Source organism: Talpa europaea (genome assembly GCF_964194135.1).
Source record: "Talpa europaea genome assembly, chromosome: 7".
In the NCBI taxonomy this organism is placed as follows: Eukaryota; Metazoa; Chordata; class Mammalia; order Eulipotyphla; family Talpidae; genus Talpa; species Talpa europaea.
In genome coordinates, this window is record NC_140074.1 from 136,661,860 (window position 1) to 136,683,588 (window position 21,729).

General features: G+C 68.4%; 2 protein-coding genes across 2 annotated transcripts; both read right to left on the reverse strand.

Annotated features, from left to right (window-relative positions):
- Positions 1–5,109: 5,109 nt before the first annotated feature.
- Positions 5,110–13,483, reverse strand: WDR45B (WD repeat domain 45B; the record flags this gene model as incomplete). Its single annotated transcript, XM_084237603.1, has 10 exons — positions 13,400–13,483; positions 10,835–10,909; positions 8,490–8,591; positions 7,327–7,414; positions 7,016–7,110; positions 6,327–6,517; positions 6,039–6,124; positions 5,594–5,695; positions 5,303–5,424; positions 5,110–5,216 (listed from the first exon to the last, which is right to left on the reverse strand). The coding sequence occupies exons 1-10, from the start codon at positions 13,464–13,466 to the stop codon at positions 5,110–5,112; spliced, it is 1,035 nt and encodes a 344-aa protein (XP_084093729.1). The 5' UTR covers positions 13,467–13,483.
- Positions 13,484–16,502: 3,019 nt separating this feature from the next.
- RAB40B (RAB40B, member RAS oncogene family) lies at positions 16,503–20,994 on the reverse strand (the record flags this gene model as incomplete). The annotated part of the gene is given in 7 exon segments (XM_084238116.1): positions 16,503–16,903; positions 17,895–18,077; positions 18,080–18,116; positions 18,568–18,645; positions 19,020–19,323; positions 19,516–19,605; positions 20,852–20,994. Coding segments are annotated over 7 exon segments (1,236 nt in total).
- Positions 20,995–21,729: the final 735 nt, after the last annotated feature.

The following is a 21,729-nucleotide window of genomic DNA, read 5'->3' on the forward strand; positions in this document are numbered from 1 at the left end:
GGGCCGCGGCCTTACCATGAGCTTTTACCTGTCATCACCATAACGTTATTTATTTAAATGTAGTTATTTTGGTATTTAATTTTTTTTTTTAAAGAGGAAAAAACCCTGTATTTTCCTGGTGGAATGAAGCGCTCAGAATGGTATATTTAGGCAATTTTAAAACATTATTTACCTAAAGACCAAATATGATAACTGTCCTGAGTATTGTGTGTCCGTCGCCGATGGGGCTGTCACGTGTCACTGCAGATAACGCGAATTAAACATGATGAAATGACCGCACCCTCGCTGGACTGGTCACTCAGCCCTTTAGAAAACAAAAGCCAAGCCATCGTGGGGACGAGCCATGCGCGCGGCGCCTGGGACGTGTGTTTGTCTGGCTCAGAAGCTCGCGGGTTCAGGACTGCGCTGGTCCCGGCTGGGGTCGCCCGCGAGTGCCCCGGCCCGAGGCCCATGCGCCACAGCCCCGGCCGCCGCCTCTCGGCAGGTGAGTGGACAAGACACTGGAGGGGAGACGTGCTTGGCCGCGGGTGCCCGCCGGAGGGAGCCCCGAGACCCCGCGGGCCACAGTCATGAGGCTCTGCTGGCGCCGAGGAGACGAGGCCCCGCTCGCCGATGTGGAGCAGAGGGCGGCCCCAGCCCACCCCGGCTGCCGGCTCGTTTGGCCGCGGACTTTTGGGATCTCGGGGAGCCGCCGAGAGAAACTCCCGGGTTTGTGGACCGCCGCCCCGGGCACGTCCCCCCTGCGGATGCAGCTCTGCGGTCCCAGGAGCCCCGTCGCGGCCCCGCGGCTCCAGCCTGGTGCTCTGCCCCCAGCCGCCCGGGCCTCTGGGCCTGACTTTTCGAGACGTCTTCGCTTTGATCTTTGCCAAACGTGGAGCCCCCCAAGGAACGAGGAACGTCCCCAAGTCCGCGGAGACCCAGAAAGGAAGCGTGTCGTCTGGATGTGGGCGCTGGGCCAGGCCCTGCCCCTGCACCGCGCAAGGCCCCTCATGCTGGGGGGGCTGGGGGGCCTCATGACTTGTGTGCGAAAATTGACATTTTAAAAAAATACCAAGTTCCTGAAATTCAATAAAATATTTTTATTAATTTTTATTGAGCGCAGAGTGTCCTTGTCATCTTGCTCCCGGGGCCTGTCTGGAGGTGGCCGTGCCCGCCCTGCGCTGGCAGGTCAGGGACGGGCCTCACCGTCACCCTGCGGGTCGCACGCGGCCGATGCCTTGGGCAGGCCCGCGCTGGTGACCGGGCCCAAGCTGGCCGATGCCAGGCCAGGGGCCGCAGCGGGGGTGGGTCCAGCTGGCCCTGGGCCGGCTTCGTCCCCACCCGGCGCAGCACATGGCTCCTGCGGCCCGAGATTTGCTGCCCAGAGGCGGCGCCGGCGCAGCCCTGTGTCCTACAGGAAAGGCTGCTCCGGTGAATGCGGGGTCACCCGGCTGGGCTGGGTAGAGGACAGGTGACTGCTCCCGGCAGGAGCCTGGCCAGGCCAGCGAGGGGGCGGAGGCGGCTCCGGCTGGCAAGACGCACTTGAGAGCGGTCAGTTGTCGGTCACGGGCCCTCCCCGGCCACCTAGACGCCCGGGGCCTGCGTGGGCCACCCCCAGCAGGCTCAGGCCTGAGCGCGGGTAGAGCCCCCAGGGGCAGCTGGGCCTCAGCACCTGAGCATCCTCTTGCTGCCCGTGGCGGGGCCGGCGCCCAGAGGCGCAGGAGGGCCGCAGGTGGCCTCTAATGACCCCACATACCACCACGGGCTGGGTGGGCCCTGAAGACGCGATTCCCGGGCCCTCCAGTCTGGGGGCATCGTGCCGCTTCTTCCTCTGCCCACTTGGGCCCGGCCAGACTCTGGCATGCAGCACCCCGGGGCTGAGCCTGCCCTCCCAGCGGAGGACCCGGACAGTGCAGGGACGGCGGAGGGCACCAGCAGAGGTGGGAGGACGGGCTGGCTTTGCCCCTGAGCCATGTTGGGCCTGGGGCTGGGCTGGGGGCAGGGATGCGGCGTGGCCCTGGGCTGCGCAGAGGGAGGGCGGGCGTTGCTGGAGGGTGGTGACGGGGCTGAGGGCCACGATGTGCAGAAAGCCCAGGGTGTGCACAGCCGCTCAGGGTGGGACAGCCGGGGAAGCCGGGAAGGCGGTCAGCCCGACGGGACAGAAGGGGCGCAGCAAGGGTCCGGCCGCCTGTGGGGTGAGGCAGACGCTCCTGCCAGGGCCCAGAAGTCATGGACTTAAAAAGGCGTTCGTGAGAGGTGAAGCCGGTGAACAGAAAACACCTGCCGGCGGCACAGGCGCTCGGCTGCAGCCACCTCGGTCGGGCGGAGGGCGGCGGCAGGACGGCAGAGGAAACACTTGGACACGCCCCACTTGCCGCGAATCTGGCGACCAGAGCTCGGCGAACTCAGATCAACCGGAAACCACGGCAGGACAACTTTTCAACCTGGAGTCGGCCGGAGAAAAGTGACTCATGGCAGGGACGACGGGCGGACGCGGCAGCGGGACCCGCCACGTGTGGGCACCGTGAGGCAGCCATGGCCTGGACTAGAAACTACGGCCCCAAGATCATTCCACGCGAAGGAAGAGGCTTCGGAAGGGGCCGGCCACGCGCCGAGGAGGGAGGCCGGCCGCCCCTCAGCTCACAGCCTGCCTCAAAGTGGATCGACGACCTGAACGTAGGCGCCAGGGCGGCCCTATCGGAAGAAGGTTCTCGAGCTCGGGTCTGGCCCTTAGGTCTAACTCCGCAAGTAGGAGCAAGGAAAGAAGAAGATCAACTGAGCTTCATAAAAATTAAAACATTTTGGGCCTCCCTGGTGACACGGGTCGGTCTCAGCATATGGAGCTGTCGGCTCTGCAGCCCGAGTCCATCCCGGCCAGGGAGTGACCCCCAGGGCGCAGCAGACCTCTCCTGTCTCCCGCTGCCCCCTCAGCAGTGGGTTTCAGTGGATCCGCCTGTTCTGCTCCCCGCTGTGCCTTCGGGGAATCCTCACCTCTGGCCTGCACCCCAACTCTTGTATGCAAAAATAAATCAATCTTTAAAAAAATATGTTTTGGGCCTCCCTGGTGGCGCAGCGGGTTGAGCACAGCGCTGTGGAGCTGTCCACAGCCTCTGCAGCGCGGGTTCGATTCCCCACCGGCCAGGGAGCAACTCACATGGCGCGGCAGAGCCCTCCTGCCTCCCCGCTGCTCCTCAGCAGTGTGTTTCAGTCAGTCTGCCTGTTCTGCGCCCCGCTCTGTCTCCGGTGAATCGTCTCACCCTCCCGCACCTCTGGCCTGTGCCCCAGCTCTTGTATAAATAAATCAATCTAAAAAAAAAAGTTTTGTGCACAAGGACAGCGTCGAGACTGAAGACAGCCACTCTCCCGCCACGGGGCAGGAGGCAGCAGCAGGGAAGCACGTGTCCTGCGAGGCCTGGCGTCCGGTTCCCGCCTGATGCTCGTGGCGGAGCCCGGCTCACGCAGCCCCAGGTGCCAGCCCCAAGACCCGCCCCTGCGGCGCCCGGAGGGAGGGCTGCGGGTTGGATTTGAGGACATGGAGCCTGTCTGGGGCGAGGACAAGCCACAGACGCGGGACTGGGACGGCTGGACCGAAAGTGACAACCGTCGAGAGTGGATGAGATGGTGGGTCCTGGGGCGTGTGTTTGGCCATAACACGCCGTGCGAAGGGCTTGAACGGACAATTCTCCAAAGACGCAGAAGCCGCAGCTGCTCTGTGCTGCTGGCCACTCGGGGAGGCGCCCGGCCCACACCCCCCGCTGCCCTCCGCAGCTTCATCTGATGTCACCCAGCAGGCGCTGGCCCCGCTGCGGCGGCCGGAGGGCAGGAGGCCGGGTGCCCTGTGGACGAGGGCCGGCCCCCACGGCCCCGCACACCAAGCGCCGCTGGGCTGACACTTGCCACAGCGCGACGGGCCGAGCCGCCGGCGGAGGCCGCACGTCCAGCTGTTTGGTGTGTCGTGCCGGGGCCGGGCAAAGCAGAGCCGCTTCTCCGCGGGGAGGCGCTGGCTGGGCCCGTGTCCAGGCTCCCGCCTGCAGAGCCGGGGGCTGGCAGCCAGCCTGACCTCAGGAGGCGCTCGGCTCACCCCGGAGAGGGCGAGCTGTGAAAACAACATCCACAAAGTAAAACCCAAAGAAAAACGTGTTTTAATCATGAACCAGAACCAGAACTCACAGAGGTGGACAGTACCGGAGGGCAGACTGCGCAGGAATGAGGAGCCCCCAGGTTGAAACAAACATAAAACGAGAAGACAACGGCGATTATATAAAAAGTTTTACAAACGAGACAATGAGCAGACACCGCGGGGCTGCCCCCGTCTGAGCGGGAAGACCCAGCTCGGCTGGTCCCGGGGCGGGGCTGCAGGGGGTGCCCACCGGGCGAGGGTGGGCTGCAGCCTCCGCCCCGCCCTGCCTGAGACGCAGCCGGCCGGCACGCGGGCCTCACAGCCACCCCGGGGTGTGCCGGGGCCTCTTCAGCGCTGCCCGCTCCCTGGAGCCAACGCCCCGGGCCCACCTGCAGGCGCCGCCTCGCGGGGGACAGCTGGGCCCGCGCTGCCCCGACACTCGAGGGGTGTGAGGGTGAGACCAGCCAGTCTGTGCCATGTGGGTGGCGGCCAGCGGGCCGGCGGGCTGAGGCCGGGCCGGGGTCTCCTGTGCGCTCCGACAGGTACAACAAAATTAGCCACTTTTATTTAAAAGAAGCATTACAAGTAAGTGTGCAAAATTAAACTTGTGATTAAGGACACACGGGCGGGACATGCAGACGGTGCAGGCGGGACAGACGCGGCCCCGGGCCCGGCCGCTGTGGTCGGGGTGTTCACAGCCGGGAGCCCAGGCCGTGACGCTTCCTCGAGGGGGGCTGAGAAGTGAGGTCTGCGCTCGGCAGGCGGCTCCGGCAGGAGGGGGTCCTGACTGGCTCTGGAAGCCCCGCAAGCCTGGCCTCGCTCGATGCTGCGGCTGGACAGGAGGAGCCCCTGGGAGGCTGCGCCGGCCCCTGGAGCCCCGAGCCCGTCGGCTCAAGCCCAGCCCCGAGCCCGTCGGCTGCCGGAGCCCAGCGTCCACGGGGCCCGGTGGCCACTCCAGTGCTGGACGCGGGTGCCCACGGGACAGCAGGCAAGGCCTGGGCGCAGCGGCCTCACAGCTTGTCATCGGTCATCTCCAGGAACTGGGCGTAGACGTCGCGGAGGCACTCGCCCTTGGGGCTGAACAGGAACCTGTAGTAGCTGCCGTCGGCGCAGATGGCTGGGCACAAGGACACAGCTTACTGGGGGCGTCTCGCGGCCCCCCGAGGGCCACGCAGGGTTGGGGGGCAGGCAGCCCGGGCTCACCTATGACGGCGTTGGGCTCCGTCCCGAAGGCGCAGACGCACGGGGAGCCCGAGGGCACCTGGAACTTGGAGAAGCTCCACTTGGAGCTGAAGTACTTGGGCAGGAAGCTCGCCGACGCCAGGCTGGACACGGGAGGGCGGGTCACCGGCTGCCAGGCGTGCGGGGAGCTCTCGCACACGGCTCCCTAACCCCCCCGCGGGGCGGCCCCACTGCTGCCGCCGCCCTGGAGCTGAGCCTGGGCAGCCGGGGAGGGGACCCCATGCCAGACGGGCCTCCCGCCCTGAGCCCTACCTGGACTGTTTGTTCCTCTTGGGGTCCTCGGCCGCGAAGACGTGCACGGTGCCGTGGTCGCTGGACACGCAGATGAGGGACGCGTCCTGGTTGAAGTTGATGCTGCGAGAGACGGGCTGCGCTCGGCCTGGGGACCGTGAGCCGCGCCCAGGCCTGCACCCCTCCTGCCCCTCAACAGCCACGGCAAGCACCCCCTTTCCAGCACAGAGCGGGCAGCACACAACGGCCAGGCTGGCCTCTGGGCGCGGGACTCCACCTCAGCCCCGGGCTGCCAGCGCCTCCTCGTGGGGGGCTCTCAGGCGGCAGCTGCTACAGACACGCCCTCTGGGGCCTCTGAGCCTCTGCCCGGGGTGGAGTGGGGTAGGGCCCCGGCGGAGTGGGCCCGGGAGGTGACGGGTGCTCAGCTCAGGGATGACGGGGCACAGGCCCCAGCGGCAGGTCTTACCAGTAGATATTGGCGGCCTGAGAGCCCCTTCGCAGCTCCTGGATCAAGTGCCCTGATGAAGTATCAAATATTCTTATAAGGGTCCCCTTGGAAAGACAGGGAAGGGGACGTCTGTGTTATCCTCGTGGAACGAGTCGCACCCCACGCCCGCCGGCCACACACCCTTTCCCAGCTCACCCCGTTCACCCAACACCCTCCCCCGCCCTGGGTCACTACGAGGGCTCTGGGTGACCCGAGAGCCCCCCAGGGGCCGCGCCGCCCACGCCGCGGGCTAGTGCCTGGGCTCACTTTCTCGGACGCGGTGGCGATCCTGGTCCCCTGCAGGTTGAGCGCAATGCAGCTCAGGACGCCCTCGTGGGCGGGGATGTCCACGGGCGGCTTCTCCGTGCTGGCCAGGTCGACCAGCTGCACGTGGCCGGTGTGCGTCCCCGGGAAGGCCAGGAGAGAGTTGTTGCTGTTCGGGCACAGGACACAGAGGCCTGCACAGGCCCCGCGACCCCGTCAGGCCCGGCGTCCCTGCAACCCCACTCCCCGCAGCGAGAGCCCCTCTGGCCTGCGCCAGACCCGCGGCCATGCACACCGGACGCGCCTAGCAGGGCCTCTGCTGAGGGCCACCCGCCGGGTCCGCGCGGAGCTGACAGCAGCGGGCAGAGGCCTGGACTCGCATGGGCAGCAGCGCCGGGCACGGGGCAGGCGAGAGCCAGCCAGACCCCACCCAGCCGGCAGCAGTGTGAGCAAAGGCGCAGGAGCTGGAACGGCCTCACGTTCTCTAAGAAGTCACGGTGCCAGCCTGCAGACATCACGGCGCCGGACAGGAAACCCAGAGGACATTCGCTGCCGGTCGGAGCCCAAGGGCCGGGGCCCCTCAGCGATCGTCTCCTGCGGGCGGGACTAGCGTGGCGCCCGCAGACACTGGGGCCAGGCCCCTGGTGGGCGGGGCCGAGGCGTGCTGGGCGGACGCCCCCGCCGGGCCTCACCTTTGGGGTTGTAGCAGGTCTCGAACACGTGCAGCTGGTGGGGGTTGTGCGTGAACGTGAACACCTTGATCATGGAATCCAGAACCACCACGATCCTGGAAGAAGAAAACGGTAAGAGCCGAGCCCCAAGAGCAAACTCCAGGTTCTGGTTTTTTTTCGTTTTTGAGATGCGGAAACATACCAACGCCCACACACGAAAGGCCCCTCCGCGGCCGCCCTGCCCGCCCTGCCCTGGGGGACACACTCGCGCCCCGCCAGACGGCCCCTCCAGCGCGGGCGAGGGCACCCTCCAGCCAGGGGCCGCCACCCACCGGTCTCGCCGCAGCTTCACGGCCTTCACCTCCGTGGAGAACTCGATCTCGATGACCGTCTTCTTCTTCAGGTCGTCCCAGATCATCACTGGGGCGGGGGCGGGGGCAGCGTCAACACAGGAGCCCGAGCTAGCCCCGTACCCCCTGCCCCCCCCCACCCCGTGGCCATGCTGAGGAGGGCGCTGGAGGGGCCGAGACGGCCCCCAGGGAGACTAGGAGCCGCCCTCCTGCTGCCTCTCCACCCCTACCCTGCGGCCATCTGTGCGCCAGGCCGAGGTGACTCGGACGACCCAAGCTGTGCCCATGGGCCGGGCAGGTGGCCCGGCGCGGATGAGGCACCACCCAGGAGAGCCCAGCCCATGACCGGGGGGCCTGGAGGCTAGACCCGGTGGAGGTTAGGCCAGAACAGGCCGTGGACCCACAACTCACATCAAGACGCGCCGCCCGGCACCGCCTCCTGCCCAGCACCCTGTGCTCACCCGGCCAGCTCTGAGCGTGACCAGAGCACGACGCCCACGGGCCCAGGGCCAGCCTCCCCAGGGGTGTCCCCGTGCTGGCTCATCCCAGCCCCTCCCTCCAAGGCCACACTAGCCCCAGCCGGAGCCCGTCTGCCCAGGCCAGTTCCTCACGCCTCAGCCGCACGTGTCCTCGGGTGTTAAGCTTGAGACCCAGCGTTTGGATCACGCTGAGGAGGATTTTTTTTTTTTTAAGAGTTATTTTATTTATACAAGAGCTGGGGTACAGGCCAGAGGCGCGGGCGGGTGAGAGGATTCCCCAGAGCCAGAGCGGGGAGCAGAGCAGGCAGACGGCCCGAAGACACTGCTGAGGGGAGCAGCGGGGAGACGGGAGGTCTGCGCGCCATGTGGGAATCTTCCCAGCCGGGCGGGATGGAACCCGCGCCACAGAAGCTGCAGTCAGCTCCCCAGCGCTGCGCTCAACCCGCTGCGCCACCAGGGAGGCCCGAGGAGGGTATTTTTAATCTTAGAAAAGATCAAACCGGTTTCCTTTCCTCAGCTGCCTTTAGCACCGGACAGAGAAAGTAAATTTAAGTCTCACTCAAAATTTCCTATTAGAATCTTGCTTTCTCGTCGGTCTGCACAGCCTCTGGCGCTCTTGCTCGTCACAGTGTTTCTACGAGAGTAACGGCCCGCGCGGCTCCTCACCTTTGTTCGGGGGATATTTGGGCTTTTTCCCTCCACCTACTAATGCCAAGTAGTTGCAGCGAAATAACATTTCAACGTGGCCCACGCCTCCTTCCAGGAACTCTGAAACAACATTAAAAAGCAGTCTGTGTCCACGTGACAGACAGAAACGTGAACACGTCACACTCCAGGCCGGAGTGAGGCCCCGGCCTCCGCACCCCAACCCTGGCCCCTCGCGTCCCCCCTCAGCGATGCGCACACAAGGCCCTAAGGCGGCCACCACAAAATACACGGAATTAACATTGGGAGGTGCAGCAGAACCAGACTCTGAGGAAGCTCGCTAGTGCTTTTTTATTTTTTAATGTATTTTTTTTTTTGTTTTAAAGATTTATTTATTTATTTATACAAGCACTGGGCACAGTCAGAAGCGCGGGAGGGTGAGAGGATTCACCAGAGCCAGAGCGGGGAGCAGAGCAGGCAGAAGGACCGAAGCACACTGCTGAGGGGAGCAGCGGGCGGCAGGAGAGGTCTGCGCGCCGTGCGGGACCCTCGTCGGTGGCCGGGGAGCAGCCGGGGATCGAACCGGCGCCGCAGAGGCTGCGGGCAGCTTCGCCACCCAGCGCTCACCCGCTGCGCCACCGGGGAGGCCCAGCTCGCTAGTGCTTTAACACAGAAGCTGCGCTGGCCTGTTCTCTGGGTTTCTTCGGCCTCCCCCCTCCAGTCTGCAAGGCTCAGGGCCGCGCAGGAATCTGGGGGAGGCAGCAGGAGACAACGGACATGCTCCCGGGGAGAGCAGTCTGGGCCCCAGGGGGCCGCCTGCCCCGCCTCCACCCGGCAGCTTGGAGGTGAGATGTCCAGCCAGGCCTGACTCCTCCCTAGCCTGGCCAGGCACAAGGAGGGTCCAGGGTGCGTGGGAGTCGGGGGCGGGGGGGGAGCGGTCTGGCTGTGCTAGCAGCTCCAGCTGTGGCCACCTCGGGCACTGTGCTCTGGTGCCCACACCACGGGGCAGGGCCTGGGTGCTCTGGGGTGCTACAACCTGAAGCCCACGCTGCGGCTGTCCCTCTGCTGGCCGTTGGGTGACGGCGGCACCCGGTGCGCTGCCCCCGCAGGCAGGGCTAGGTCAGGCGGGGCCTCAGGCACGGTCAGGCTGATGTCGAGGCCCCTGCGGTCCACTCGGTGGGGATGGGCCGGGGCTGGGCCCAGCTCCCACCCGCGGGATGCACAGGCCTCCCCACGCCTGGGCAGGGCTCCTCAGGGCCACGGTCACCCCAGGCACGGCCGCAGAGCCCAGCACCGCAGACTGACCGGTGCGTGGGTGTGGGCGGGCGCTGCTGGGCCGCCGCAGGGGCCGGGACAGGCACCGGCACAGGAGACGCACGTGCAGGCGGTCCTGGACGGGGCCTCCCAGACGCCCCGCTCACATCTCTAAGCCGCCCTGGCCGGGAGCTGCTGCGGCACAGCCTTGACAGCGGCGTCTCTCTGCCACTCCCGGTGCCTGGGCTAATCTAAGGGACGAGCGTCCTGAACCCCAAGGCTGGCGGTCGGGGGTTCCCATGACCCATCCTCGCCGCCGAAGCCGGGCGGTCAGGGGGCGCCGGGGCCCGCACGAGAAGGGGGCACAGGACAGGCAGCCGGCCCGTCCCCACTCCTCTCGCCCACCCGTCCCATGATGGCCCGAGGAGGCGGCTGCCGCCACCCTGGCCCCCCGGCGGGGCAGAGGCGGGATGCACCGAGGCCCCGGCAGCCTCACAGGTGGCGCCGCGTCCAGCTCTGAGGCGGTGGCCGGGGCCTGCGTGCAGGGACCAGGACAGCCTATGCCTGCAGGTGCCCCCCGATGTGCGCGAGGGCCTCTCTGGACAAGCCGGGCTGCAGGGGAGGGTCCCCTGGCAGGGGCGCCGTCGCCCCAGCCACTCTGAAACCCCACGCGGCGAGTCCCCGGCTGGGTGGGGTGGGGGCTGCTGGTGGCGCCTGGCGCGACCTCCCCGTGCAGAGGACACGACGCCCACCCAGGAACATGACCGCCGCCAGGCCGGGGACACGTAGCTGAAGAAAATGGACAGGCCGGGGACGTCCGCCCACAATATCATCGTTTCCCTGGAAAAAGGGCCACCGCTGCCGCGTTTCTCCACCGCGAGTCCGATCCCGCAGGGCCGTGCCAGCATCATCCAGACGCCCGGGATCGCCCCGGGAGGCCTCTCAGGGAGGGGACTGCGCCGTGTCTCATGGGGACAGCAGAGTCCGCTGACCGCGGACACACGGGCGGCCCGGCCCCGGGCAGCACCACTTGGCGCAGCCGGGCGGTAGCGCGCAGGAACACAGCCGCCCGCCCGCCGGCCCGCACTGACGAGGTGGCGCTGGCACCCTACCTTGCTTCTCTTTCTCTTTCAGCGGATCGGTGTTGTAGACCCGGAAGCCATTCTCCATGCCGCACGCGAAGCATCCTGCAGCGGGACAGAGACCCGTCAGTCCCCGCGTAGGCCCCAGCCCGCAGGCGCCTCGAAGGCGGGCTCTCCCCATGCTCGCTCGGCACCCAGCGCCCTTCGTGGTGTCCCCGCCGGCCAGGCTCCGCTCCACCCAGCCTCCACCGGGGCCCACGCGCCTCGTGCCTCTTGCCACTGGCCTTCCGTTCCGAGCCCGCTCTCCACGCCCGGCCCCGGCCGCCCCGGCTCGGGCCCACCATTCTGTCCTGTCGGCCGCCAGCCAGGTGGGGAGCACGCTTGTGTTTTTTCCAAGTTATTTTTTAAACCACAGAACATGACAAACACGAGAACTCAGTCCCCCAGCGCGTGGGGGACCACCCTCTGCGTCACCTCTCCGGCTCTGAGATGCACTCGCGCGGCCCCCTCTCCGGACACTCCGTAATCTGAGCCCAGGAACCAGAATGCTGCTTCGGGGATCCCCTAGAGGAAGGCCTCTCCCCAGGGAGGCCCTGACAAGGCGCGCGCGCGCGCGCGCGCGCGTGTGTGTGTGTGTGTGTGTGTGTGTGTGTGTGAGACCGAGCGGCCTGCAGGGAAAGGCAGGCAGAGGAGTGAGGCCAGGCTCAATGCCCGATGGACGCCAGCGTCTGGGAGACACAGTGACAGCTGCAGACACCCCTGGAAGCACGTGGCCCAAGAGGCCGGCTCAGCCATGCAGGGGGTGGGGGGCCGCACGGGGCGGCTGGGAGGGCAGCAGTCGCCCCCGGCAGGATGGTTACCAGACCTGGCCCTCACATAAGAGACACTGTCGGCCGAGCGGCCTCAGACCAGCCCTGCGCGGCGGGGCTCCCAGCTCCCAGCTGAAGGACAAAGCCAGAAGCAAAAGTAAAATCCACTTTCCAGGGGGAGGCGGCACCCATGCTACTTCTTATTCGATTTGATTTGATCAACCAGATTTACTTGGTTGTCACGCGGCATCAGTCCCCCCATCTCTGCTGTTTAACCCTCAGCCCAACAGCTGACCACAGGCTGGGCCGTGGGACTGGGGAACAGTACCCCCGCCCCGGACCGCGTGCAGACACAGCTGGCCCGGCCAGCAGGACCCCGGGCCGGGAAGACCCCCGGGCCCTCTTGAGGTTCCGGGAGGAGACAACCCCGTCCCAGCGTGAGACAAGGCCACGCCTCTTGGAAAGTGGCTGCGGGGGCAGTGAGGGCGAAACCAGGCAGCAAGCGTTTCAGGGGCGGGTGCCCAGAAGCCGGGTCATCTGTCTCTCCCACCGCGGGCTCCGCCGGGCTGCAGCGGCACGGGCTGCTTTACGAAAGGGCAGTTTCCAGGCGACTGAAACACGTCCGCTAAGACAAAGCCGTGTCTTCAGAACAGTCTTGATGAAATCTTTATTGAGACATTACGAGCGCCGCTGGTTTCCTCAGCACCAGCAGCCCGCGGCCTCCCGCGACGCCTGGTGAGACAGATTCCTCCTTCGGCTCCAGTGACCGCAGGTCACTAAGATTTTCGCTTCTGCCTGTTTCACACTCTCGCCACCGCCTGCCTCCTCTCAGGAAAGCCTGATTCTCACGGCGCGGCAGTCCCTGCCTTCAAGGGCCAAGGCCGCCGGCTGGACAGCCCCCAGGCCGCCCCGGCCTGGCTCCAGCCCAGCGGGCTCTGCCTGCTCTCCCGTGAGCCCAGGCAGCACCCCGCCGCCCTCTGGCTCCCCTGGAAGCCAACAGGTGGGTCTGGCGGCCTGTCCCTGAGGGTCCCTCCCCGGGGGGACGGCGCGCCCCTCCCCGCTTGGCCGCGAAAGCCCGCAGGCCCCAACCGCTGGCTCTGGGGGACCCCGGCCTCCGGGCCTGAACGCCCACCCGGTGGAACCAGGAGGGCCCAGGATTCCAGCCCCGCGGCTCTGAGTGGGGGCGGGGGAGGCCCTGCAGGTCGGGGACTGTGGGGCAGGGTTGGGGAGGGCAGGCGTTCAGGCCGGGGCTCCGGGCCGGGTTGGGGGAGAATCGGAGGCTCCGGCGGGGATCGGGGCGGTCGGGGCTCCTGGCCGGAATCGGGGGCTCCGGGGAGGGATCGGAGGCTCCGGGTCGGGATCGGGGTAGGGGCGGGGCTCCGGGCCGGAATCGGGGGCTCCGGGGAGGGATCGGGGGCTCCGGGCCGGGATCGAGGCGGGTCGGGGCTCCGGGCCGGGATCGGGGGCTCCGGGCCGGGATCGAGGCGGGTCGGGGCTCCGGGCCGGGATCGAGGCGGGTCGGGGCTCCGGGCCGGGATCGGGGCGGGTCGGGGCTCCGGGCCGGGATCGGGGCGGGTCGGGGCTCCGGGCCGGGACCGGGGGCTCCGGGCCGGGATCGGGGTGGGGCGGGTCGGGGCTCCGGGCCGGGATCGGGGCGGGTCGGGGCTCCGGGCCGGGACCGGGGGCTCCGGGCCGGGATCGGGGCGGGGCGGGGCGGGGCTCCGGGCCGGGGCCGGGGCCGGGCAGGCGGGGGACGGCGGGGCCCTGGCGCCCGCGGCGGCCTCACCGTGGTCCTGGTTGAAGCCGGCGTAGAGCAGCCCGTTGCCGTGGGGGTTGCACGGCAGGAGGTTCATGGCGCCGCCTCGGCCCGCAGCGCCGGGCCGGGAGGGGCCGCAGTCGCGACGGGCGCTCGGCCGCGGCGGCCGGAAGCGAGGGGCGGGCGTGCGTGCGCGCGCAGCCAGGCCGCCGCCGCCGCCGCCGAGCGCCGAGCGCCTCCACCGCGAGCGCAGGGCGGAGGGAGCGCCGACAGCGCGATCGCGGCGGCGCGGGGGCGGGGCTCGGCGGACGCGGCCTGGGGGCGGGACCTGCGCTCTGTGGGCGGGGCCCGGGGCGGAGTCGGGGCGGGGCCCGATGGGCGGGGTCGGGGCTCGGGCGGGGCCTCCTCTGGGGGCGGGGCCGGGGCCCGAGGGGCGGAGTCAGGGCGGGGCCTGCTCGCGGGGGCGGGGCCGGGCCTCCGGCCGGGTCCAGCACCCCGAGGCCCCGGGCCCTGGAGGCGGCGCCCGCTGGGCCCACGCCCCACGCGGCTCGAGCTCTCCGGCAGGCAGGTGCCGAGGGCGCGGCCAGAGCCTTTTTTCACGCGTGTTTCATCCGCGGGGAACAGCCCGAGTGAAGAGCCCGCGCGGGGTGCGCGGCCTCGGGGGTGACCGGCCTCGGGGGTGCGCGGCCTCGGGGGTGCGCGGCCTCGGGGGTGCGCGGCCTCGGGGGTGCGCGGCCTCGGGGGTGACCGGCCTCGGGGGTGACCGGCCTCGGGGGTGACCGGCCTCGGGGGTGCGCGGCCTCGGGGGTGACCGGCCTCGGGGGTGACCGGCCTCGGGGGTGACCGGCCTCGGGGGTGCGCGGCCTCGGGGGTGCGCGGCCTCGGGGGTGCGCGGCCTCGGGGGTGCGCGGCCTCGGGGGTGACCGGCCTCGGGGGTGACCGGCCTCGGGGGTGCGCGGCCTCGGGGGTGACCGGCCTCGGGGGTGCGCGGCCTCGGGGGTGCGCGGCCTCGGGGGTGACCGGCCTCGGGGGTGACCGGCCTCGGGGGTGACCGGCCTCGGGGGTGCGCGGCCTCGGGGGTGCGTGGCCTCGGGGGTGACCGGCCTCGGGGGTGACCGGCCTCGGGGGTGACCGGCCTCGGGGGTGACCGGCCTCGGGGGTGACCGGCCTCGGGGGTGACCGGCCTCGGGGGTGACCGCGCCCGCGCGGCTGCAGCGGCGGCGGGGCTCCCGGGGCAGGGCCTCGCCCGGGCTCGGAGGGCGGGGCGCAGGCCGGCCGGGACCCCTGGCCCCGCCGCCCCGGGAGCCACATCCGCGGGGCGCGGCCAGCCCCCACCGTCACCCAGGGCCCGCCGAGGCCCCACAGGCCGCGGGAGGCGAGGCCCCACTCCCAGGGCCTGGCGTTCCTGGTCCAAGCTCACGCCCTGTGGACGCGGCGCAGCCAGGGCCGCTGCTGAGGAGACCCCGTGAGTTTCTCTGGCCTGGCCGCTCTGTGGGCTCCTGTGTCCTCACACCGCGGCGCCCTGTGTCTGCACCGGTTTCGTCTCACAGACACGCTCCTTTGCTTTGCCTTTTCTGCCCAGACTCGCCTGCTTCCCGGGTCCTGGGCTCCAGCACCAACCGCCACGTGGGCAGCTGGGACCTGCAGTCCAGGCCCGAGTCGGGGGCTAGGTGTGGGCGCGTGGGGCCTCCAGAGGCTCAGGTGGGGTCTCCCTGCTCCCCAGCTGCCGGCCAGCGGCCACCGCCCGAGGCGAGCAGAAGTCTGGATGCCCACGCGCTCCACAAACCCTTGGGAACGGACCCCTGCCCGGGCATCCCGAGGGTCCCTCGCTTAAACACCAGAAGAGAAATGGAAAGGCCCGTTTAATCCAAGACTGGGGTCCCCTCCCAGTCCCCCCCATCAGCCGCCAGCCTCAGGGAACGCGAGGTCCACCTTCCCGCCTGCCCCGCGGGTCCTGCCCCTGCTGGAGCTGGGCCCAGGGCCTGAGGCTCTGCAGGCGCCGTCCTCTCCCCTCTCGCCACCTCCCTTCCCCGGCGGCGCGGCTGCCCCAGGGCGACCCGGAGCAGGAGAGGCCGGGCAGGCGTCACCATGATGGCCAGGACACACGGAGGGAGCGGGGGCGGCAGAGGGGCACGGGCGCGGGGAGGACAGAGCCCGAGGGGAGCGCCCAGGCCCCGGGCCCAGCGCTGCTTTATTGTTTTGTTTTTAAAGATTTATTTATTTATTTATTTATTTTTAAATAATAAATTTTATTGTTATATTCCCCATACAATTGCAACCCCCCATTCTGACCCCAATCCCTCCCCTCCCGCCCCCCGCCCCCCAAAAAGTGTCTCTGGTTCATAGTTTTTTGTTGATTTTGATTTTCACTTTCTTATAGTTATTCATTTTCCTGGTCCCTTATTTAAGGTTTCTAGATTCCTGCTATGAGTGAGACCATCCGGTGTTTTTCTTTTTCTTTCTGGCTTATTTCGCTGAGCATGATCCCTTCCAGCGCCATCCATGTTGCTGCAAATTGCATGTGTTTATCTTTTTTGAATGCTGAGTAATATTCCATGGTGTATATGGACCACATCTTCTTGATCCAGTCATCTATTTTTGGGCATTTGGGCTGTTTCCAAAGCTTAGCTATTGTCAACAGTGCTGCTATCAACATAGGGGTGCAGGTGCTCTTTGGAATGGATGTTTCTGGTCCTTTGGGTAAATCCCTAGGAGTGGAATTGCTGGATCACATGGAAGCTCTATGTTTAGCAGGTCCAGAAATCTCCACACAGCTCTCCACAGTGGTTGGGCCAGTTTGCACTCCCACCAGCAGGGCAGGAGAGTTCCTTTTTCTCCACACCCTCGCCAACATTTGTTGTTGCTTGTTTTTTAATATGTGCCATTCTCACTGGTGTGAGATGGTATCTCATGGGGAGCCGCCCAGCGGCGGCAGCACCCAGGCGCGGAGGTGTCTTTGGCATTTCCTCCCCTTAGCTTCGTGACTGCTGGAGCGTTGTGTACAAAATAAGTCCACGCGCGGAAAAACATGCATCTAAGGCACTTCAGCCCCAGACGTGGCGATCACACAGCAAAGCCGTCTCAGGGCGTCCCCACGGGCTGGGCCCCCGTGCCCCCACGCCCGCGTCTCTGTTCACGTGGGTTTGAAGGGGGGGGCACAGTCTCGCGCGGCCCGTCCTGCCTCTGCAGACGCAGGTGGACACGAGAGCGGCCGCTCGCCCGGCCAGCCGCGGGGGCAGGGGCCGCCCCTCCCGCCACCTCCTCGGGACACTTTGCAGACGCCCCAGGTGCTGGGCCTGGGCGGGCTCTGTGGCGGCCCGGGGGCCTTGGCCCTGCGCAGGCCGCCCCTCTTGTGGGTGTGGCTGGCAGCCACCGCGTAGGAGCGGCCGTGCATCATCCGGGCGTTGAGGCCATTGGCCATGGAGAAGGACTTGAGGCGGCCCCTCAGGGCCATGGGGAGCGGCAGCTTGTCCACCAGGTGCACAGGCGTGCAGGACACCACGGCCCGGCAGCACAGGTCCTGCAGGCTCAGCACTGCGGACAGAACGGGACCTCTCAGTGCTGACGCCAGACGTGGGCGCCCCCGCCGTGCCACACAGGGCAGGGCTGGGGACCACCCTGAATTGAGATTGTCCCCACACTTGAGTCCCTGCATCTCTCCCTCCAGATCTGAGGGCAGAGCGACCCGCGGGCGGCCAGTGAGGTCCCAGGACACGGGACCGCTGCTTGGGCCAGAGACCCAAGGCCTCAGGCGGCGTCCTCGGTGGTGCAGCCAACACCGGAGAGTGGTCAGCCTTGCAGAACCCACGGGGCGCCACGGGATGCAAATACCCCTTCGGGCTTGGCCCACGGGGCCAGCGCCAGCAGGAGGGACAGCCAGGCGCAGGCCCTGCCAGCGGCCCACCTGCCCCAGCCAGGACCAGGCGCGTCCCCCACGGTGGGGGTGGCCATCCTCAAGACAGGAAACCGCGGGCACGGGGGCGCCCTGTGCCCGTGGCGGGGTGGAGCCTGGAGCCTGCACTAGGCAAGCAGGAAGGAGGCCCCTCGAAACTCAAGACCAGCCGGGCGAACGGCAGCGCCGCTCCTGCGTATTTATGGGAGGCACGAAGCCTGTGTCCACGCGGGCTCACTGCAGTCACATCCACACAGACAAGCGGCACAGCCAAGGCTGGGGGATCTCTGACTAGAGGGGTCGGGTCTGGCGCTACGACCCCGCCCCCCCACTGCCCGGGTCCTCTGTCTTCTGGGAGCGATAAGCCGACAAGTCAGGGCAAAGGGAGCAGGACAGCCAGTCCTGGCCTCCTGCCCAGCCAGTGCCCAGTGCCCAGGGCCACAGCTCCCACGAGCCCGCCTCCCACCCTCAGTGCCGCCCTGTGAACAGGCTCCCCCGCCCCAGGCCTCCTCTCCAGCAGCCTCCTCAGGTCCAGCCCTTTGCCGCCATGCTGCCAGGTCGGTCCCTGCAGAGCCCCTCGCCGGCGGCCGCAGGAGGCGGTGCGGGGCCCCGCATGGGGAGGGCAGCGCCCACCCTTGCTTGGCCGCCAGAGTCGGTCCATGCCGTGCCGCAGCAGCATGGTCCCGGCCAGCTCCGTGAAGGACTCTGTGATGTTGAAGTCGCACAGGGGGCTGACCTCGAAGAAGGTGACGCCCAGGTGCTGGGCGTAGGCCTGGGCCTGCTCGGTGGGGACCTGCCGCTTGAAGGCCAGGTGAGGCGGTTTCCCACCAGAATCTTGGGGACACCGGGAGCGTGCTGGGGCGGAGGAGGGCGAGGAGAGAGGGTTAAGAGTGAGCTTCGGCTGTGGGTGCCTCGGGTCTCCTGGGGTGAGTGGCGTGCCCCCAAATTTACGTCCACCCAGAATCAGAGAGCAGGTCCCTGCTTGGAACTAGAGACTTGGTGTCATTAGTAACTGGCTAAGGTGAGGTCCCCAGGGTCCGGCGGAAGAGGGCAGGCAGGGGGCTGTGCGCCTGGGGGCTGGAGGGCCCCCAGCCCCTAGAGTAGTGCCCGCCCATGCCTTCGCTGCAGAGCCACAGCCTGGCCCCCGGCCATGCAGCACACATCCCTCACCTCCCGTGGGCACCGCCTGCAGATGACCAACCGGGCAGCAGGGCCCTGTGGTGTTGCTGGTGCCTGGAGCCTGGTCCTCCCTCCCTGGCCTGACACCCGCCAGCCCGCGGGGGCGCCCACAGGGCCCCGGGCCCAATTCATCAATCTCCTTGATCCAGCGATCGATGCCGTGGAAGGACCAGCAGTTGGCGATGTCGTAGACCAGGATCACCCCCTGGAGGGAGAGGCACCAGGCTGACCCGAGGCGCGACCCCCAGACCACTGGCCGTGGCTCCGGCACCCCAGCTAAGTTCCCCTTAGCCTGTCTCGACACAAACAGGTCATTTGGGAAACACCAGACGTCCCAGTCTCAGACCCTCTCCAAGGCTGTTCCGAGGCCCGTGGACCAGGAGTGGGCGAGGCCTCTCCCTTGCGCCCAGGGGCTGCCCGGGGCGGGTGGGGCGGCCGCGGGCCACAGCCCACCTGCGCGTACGGGGCGTGGACAGGGCACGCTCACACCCTGGCTCGGAGGACCGCCAGGCCGCCCACGCCCCGGCCGCCCTAGGCCTGGCCGCAGCTGGGGCGGGCCCTGACTGGAGCCCCCTCCCGCCGTGCGCCGCGCGAGTCCGAGCGGGAGACGGTGCAAAACCGCCCCCGTCCCGACGTGTCCCTGCGAGGGAGGAGCTGGTCAGCCTCCCGGGCCCACCGCCCCGGGGCTTGCCCAGGCGGGAGCTGCGGGAAGCTGGGCAGGGAGGAGGCAGCGGGCGCGGGCTGAGAGGCCGCCAGCCAGGCCGCCCGTCTGGGCGTGGGCGCGGTCCGTGGGGAGGACGTCACGCAGGTGGCCCAGGAGAGGGGGACACGGGGCAGGGGCGCCCCAGCGCCCGTCACGGCAGGAGGCCCCTCGCCCCGGGGCCTGGGCCCGGAGGGGCAGGCGGTGACCAGAGCCGCAGCAGGCCGCCTGGCGGGGGCGGGGAGCACAGGAGCCAGGCCTCACGCAGCGGCGCCTCGGGGAGGCTCCGGGATCCCCCCGTCAGTCCTGGGGTTTCCTTTCCCTTCCGGGGAGCCAAGGGCGGCTGGGAGTGAGAGCCGTGGGGGGTGCACTGACCAGTCTGGGGCCCCCTGGCGGCAGGACCCCGCTCCCCAGAGCTGCAGCTTCACACGCCGGCCGTGCCGCAGGCGGTCTTGTAGTCGATGCCTGTGGGGGTCACACAGGCGGCTGCAAACCTCCCCCCATCACCCGTGGCAAGGGCCCCTGAGCGAGGAGGACTTGGGGCGCAGAGCCCAGCGACTGGGCAGATTCACTGCCCGCAGGGGCCTGTCCCAGCTGGAGGGAGGGCGGGCAGGCCCGCGCCCTCCGCCACTCCTCCCTCCTGACCCCAGCCTGGCCCCAGCCCAGCCCCAGCCCCGGCCCCTGCCCCGGCCCCTGCTCCAGCCCGGCCTCCAGCCCCAGCCCCTGCCCCTGCCCCTGCCCAGACCCCAGCCCGTCCCAGCCCCTGTCCTGGCCCCTGCCCCGGCCCGGCCCCCAGCCCAGGCCTCAGCCCCAGCCCAGCCCCCCACCCAGACCTCAGCCCTGGCCCGAACCCGGCCCCCAGCCCAGGCCTCAGCCCCGGCCCCAGCCCACCCAGACCTTCCAGGCCGTTCCTGGGTGGGCTCTAGGTCTGCAAACGACTCGCTTAGGTTGCTGCGTCCTGACAGCTCCGATTTGGCCGGAATCTACCTGTCCCCGGCAAGGGGGCTGCACTGCTCCTCCAACGCCCACGCCCCGTCCCGGCACCCACGCTCCTGCTCCCCCCCTTGCTAGAGACACGGGAGCAGCCCGAGCCCAGCCGAGGCGGCGCCGCCGCCAGTTGCCCTTGGCTACTCCGCTGCTCTGCCCGTCGCAGTTCCCCACCCCCACCTTCCCAGCCCTCCGTCTGCCCGCACCTCTGCCCAGGCTGTCCGGTGCCGCCTGCTGGGCCGCGGGCTGCTAGGGCCTGGCTCGCCTCGCCGTTCCTGCCGGCCCTTGCCGCTTCCTGAGGGCGGTGGAGGGCAGTTTCTGAGGGCGCGACAGAGCCCGCTGCGAGCCTCGCACACACCCAGCGGGCGCCGGGCCTCCTCTTGGCTCCCAGTAGTGGGGACCGCAGCTCTGGCTCTGGCAGAAGTGACTGGGGAGCAGCCGTGTCGGGGTGGGCCCCCACTCGGTGCGGCGGCTGGAGGCTGAGCTGCAGGTGGCTGCGCAGAGGCCCGGCCCAGCTCCCCCTGGCTCCCTCCTCCCCAGAGCCCGGCCTCCCGCTCCTGCCTGGGAGACGCTGACGGGGGGAAGCAGCTGAACGAGGCCTCAGCGCCAGCGGCCCGGGTGGACCAGGCGGGGGCGGCACCTGGGGTGGGGGGAGGACACCCCTGGGCAACACCCTCCACTGCTCTGGAGCTCAGGGCCCAGACGGCCTCCAGTCCAGCGCTACCCGCCCTGCTGCTGTGCATGGAGAGCACAAACAGGAGGCCGGCGGAGCGAGGCTGTCCAGACAGAGGCCATGTGGCCCCGGGACTGTGCAGCAGAGGGCAGGGACGCCGGCTGGACGCCTCGTTCTCGCTGGAAAGCAGCCATGGAGGTCACAGGTAAACGAGGCCACCCTGCAGAGCGCAGTGGCGCCAAGATTTGCCAAACGGACCACGCGGGGACGTGGCCCTGAGAGTCCAGCACGGCTCCTTCCTATGCGTCTCACGGAAGAGGGTTGAGGGATACTAAGGCTGAAGGGAGACGGGACCCGGAGCCCACCGAGGACCTCAGCAGCGTGACGACCGGTGCAGGACACACGCAGGGGGGACCCGCCGAGGGAGAGGAACTTGGGAAAGAAAGTTTTAATTGAAAAAAAGGGAGGGCCTCCCCGGTGGCGCAGGCAGTTGAGTGCCGCGCTGTGAAGCTGTCCGCAGCCTCTGCAGCGCCGGTTTGATCCCAGCCGGCCGGCAAGGGTCCCCATGGCGCGCAGACCTCTCCTGCCGCGCCCGCTGCTCCCCTCAGCAGTGGATTTCATCAGTCTGCCTGTTCTGTTCCCCGCTCTGTCTCTGGTGCACCCTCCTGCACCTCTGGCCTGTACCCTGGTTCTTGGTAAAATAAACAAATACATTTAGAAAAAAGAAAAAAGGGAAATTACAAAGCCCAGGAGAAACATGGGAGCCTGGGCAGCAGGAGAGCCGAGCCTGTGTGACAGACTAGACACCGCGCGACACGCGTCACTAAAACTGAAGTTGCCACCACGCAGGAGCGGCCGGGGACACCCACAGGAGCCCGGAAGAGCAACAGAGAGGCCCTGGCCGCTGGGCACAGATGGGGCCTGCAGCC